Genomic DNA, 3,556 nt, shown 5'->3' with positions numbered 1-3,556 from the left:
TACATGAGGGGCTCGTCAATACAAGGTAGGGTTGTCTGGTTGGTGTGGTCGCAAGTGCCCAACGTCGACTTCAACTACCAGTTGCATGGTTACATAAGCCAAGCACCTGATACCTCAGACGGATTTAACGAACCCAGGGACACTCCAGTTTAGACTCCAGTTTAGAGTGCTTACTGTGAACGCCCTCAAATCGTGTCTTAACAGCGGCTTAAGCCCACTCCAAAACTCGCTCCAGTATTGTGCAGTTTAGACTCGATTTAGACTCTCAGTTTAGCCCAATCTAGCTTACCGTGAAACCCCCTATTGTTACCTGGGGTCGATGCAGTAGAAAATTTGAATAAGGAAAGCAAATTTCCTTCTATTCCCACACAAGGGGCTAATAAAGTGCCCCATCCTACTTGCTCCCAACAGACTACCCGCTTGGGAATAGTCTTATGGCCTAATGAAGGGCAATTATGGCGCTAGTTGCCATATTTGGGTTTTGCCTCCGGGGTATGAACATTGTTCCCACAGACAAAACTTCATCCTTCTTCTTTTCCCCCATCATGTCTGAGCAAGTGCAAGAAAATTTCAGGAGGGAAATGCTGCCCGACGATGACCGTGGGCAAAGCCCATGATCGAACACCACCCCCATGGACACTGAGACCACGGGTCCCACTTTAGACAATGTTCAACATACTTCGACGCCGCTGTTGCAGGGATAAACCCTTGCACTACAAAACACTGCTCTTTCATTCTTTCATGTACATACATTGGCGAGTGTAGTTTGGGTAGTCCCGTGACTGCACAGCCACAACTATACAACACCGTACTCTAGGACCTCTTTTAGTGACAGTCAGTGAGGCCATGAGACTACTGTCCCCCCTGTGAGCCTGTGTGACATTGGGATGGATTTCCCTGTTACACCGCCAGCGCCTCCAATATCCCTAATCCTACCCTGATACCAACAGTATCAGGGCATCCTTCCCCTGTGATGGATGCGCAAGCTACTGCAGCTTACACTGTGTCCAACCATCAGACAATGGGCCCGCAATTTTTCATGGACTTGATGGCGCCAGGACAAGCGCCACCATTGCCATACTTTAACCCCAATCTCTGGGGTTACCACCCTTCCCTCCCTCATGGAGCACCCACTCCTGAAGCAGCTCACCAGCCGCATGCTACAATGTCAGGGTCTTTCCTGACTGAACTCCTTACAGATGCAAATGCCCGTGTTCGACATCTTGATGACGAACTGTCACAGTCTCAAGAAGGGACTCGACGTATCCAAGAAGAAAACATAGGGCTCCATGAGGAACTCTTTCACATCAAGCTCGAGAACCAGCATCTCACCAGCGAGTTGCGGGAAGTCTCGTTACACCGGGATTTCCTCCAACAAAAGTGCAACTTGCTGGAAAGGGACCTCAAGTCATTTGAAAAAGGTTGCAAGGAAGACGAGGCATTGCGCCCTCAAAAAATCCCTCACACAGAAATGTGTACCCAGAACGCCCCCATTGAGAGGGTGCATTGTGTAGACGACAACTCTCATCCACACCCTGGACCAGCCAAACTGGCCCGTCCTCAAGTACCCATTGCTGACCCAACGGTGAGCTGTAGGGTCCAATCTAATACATCCAATCCCAAGTCAGGAAAAGAGTGGGCACTGCATCACCCCTCCTACCACTCGAATATTCATGGTTCCGGCTACCTAGCAAGAATCGTTCTCCTTCTCCTGGAACATGGAGTTACCATTAGTGGCCAGAGGTGGCTAATCACCACCGAAATAGGCCATCGTCAATGGCGATGGGACAACTTCGTACTCCCATTCCTGATTACAGTGAATGGGTTTAAATTCCTGGTCGACCTCAAGTGGATCGACCAGCAGGTTGGGGCAGCTGGGGTTATCGATGATGCCCCAGGCGATGTTTGCGACCTTCATGCTCGTTACTTTGAGCTGAAATTCGAGGGCAGAAGGAATCCTTCCGCAGATGACTTCGACAAGAGGTATGGGTACATCCAAAGGACTCCCAAAATTCTCAATGAGGCAGGGATGAAGTACATCCTGCTGTCGTTGTGGAGGCATCATCCCTCCAACGAGGCAAGGGCTCGTAGGGCAGCCAATACGACCACCTTCAAATTCTCGAAACTGCATGTGGGTGACTACCCCGTACCTCCTCCCCCTCCATCACGGTCAGGGCACTTCGTGCCTGAACCAGCTCCACCTGTGCCTCCACAAAAGACACGGGTTTCTCTCTCTCAATTAATGGATGGTAACTATGGCCATCTACCCACCGCCGTTGTTATAAAAATGGGGCCTAATTGGCCCATTTCTATAGCGTTCAGGTGCAGGAGGGGGCCGTGACATTGAGAAGATGTTACAATTAATGTAACAGGTGTTGTAACAAAGGTGTTTACAGTAACATTGACATCGGGTTTTTGGGTAGTAATTGTTGGTTAGGTTCTTGTTATATACATGTCACGTGATAATATACTGTACAGAGGCCATAAGAGGCTAAAAATGGGAATTTCCCATTTCCATAACAGCCGTGCATCCTCCCACCCCACCGCCTATCCCCGATGAGGACGAGGATATGAAGAGTGATGGTGAGGCGACTACAGGGTCAGTTGACGAGGCTGCCCCTCTTCCTGAACATTGTTTCCCTGCTGCGATCCGGTCTGAGACCGAGGCCACTGTTGCTGGTCCTTCGGACCTTTCTAGTGCTGCTGTTTCGGCTACCGCTGGCCCTTCCTCCAAGAAAGGTAAAGCAAAGAAGGTTTAATCACCTTCTCTTCATCAAGGTATATGTGCCTCATTTAACATGGAGGGGTTAATCACCCCCCGTTCTATCATCCGCTCTGGTGCATCATTCGTACCGCTGAGGCCTAACTGCCTCATTCATCATTTTTTTTGCTTTCTGCTCTGGGACTGTCGTAACAATGGTTCTGCAAAGGCCTAACAGCCTTTGCTTTGCTATGTTCTCCACCCCATTCTCTAGACCATCATAATAACGGTTGTGTGAAGGCTTGATGGCCTTCACTTCCTTATTTCCTCTGATCTGCCAAAACAGCAGGTCGGTGGAGGCCTAACAGCCTCTACTTTATATCTTTTCTTTGGTCTGTCGAAACAACAGACCTGTGGAGGCCTAACAGCCTCTGCTTTATATCTTTTCTTTGGTCTGTCGAAACAACAGACCCATGGAGGCCTAACAGCCCCTACCTTGCAGTAATTTCGGGATCCATCGAAACAACGGATCTGTGGAGACCTAACAGCCTCTACTTTCACTTAATCCTGAAACCGTCATAATAACGGTTTCGTCAAGGCCTAACAGCTATCGTTTTTAATTCTTTCTTGAATAATTCTTGTAAAATTTTGAGGGGAATGGCTTAATCGCCATTCCCCACCTTATATTAATTTCTTGACAACTTCTTGTTATACCTGCCTGTGCAATATTAATATCACAAGGGAGGAGAGTGTAAGGGATATAGGCCACGTACTTGCAGCCTACCTTATTCATTCTTCATTCTTTATTTATCGTGTCAGGTTTGTACCCGATGCGACACTTCTATTCCCGAACCC

The 3,556-nt window shown here is 48.5% G+C and overlaps 1 protein-coding gene across 1 annotated transcript; it reads left to right on the top strand.

Annotated features, from left to right (window-relative positions):
- Positions 1–1,776: 1,776 nt before the first annotated feature.
- On the top strand, positions 1,777–2,759 carry EI90DRAFT_3016937 (uncharacterized protein; the record flags this gene model as incomplete). Its single annotated transcript, XM_039057051.1, has 3 exons — positions 1,777–1,795; positions 1,818–2,249; positions 2,524–2,759. The coding sequence occupies 3 exons, from the start codon at positions 1,777–1,779 to the stop codon at positions 2,757–2,759; spliced, it is 687 nt and encodes a 228-aa protein (XP_038915199.1).
- Positions 2,760–3,556: the final 797 nt, after the last annotated feature.

The sequence above is a fragment of the Cantharellus anzutake genome (assembly GCF_015039405.1).
Source record: "Cantharellus anzutake strain C23 chromosome Unknown EI90scaffold_29, whole genome shotgun sequence".
In the NCBI taxonomy this organism is placed as follows: Eukaryota; Fungi; Basidiomycota; class Agaricomycetes; order Cantharellales; family Hydnaceae; genus Cantharellus; species Cantharellus anzutake.
The sequence above is the reverse complement of the archived record's forward strand: the minus strand, read 5'-3'. Positions and strand labels throughout refer to the sequence as shown.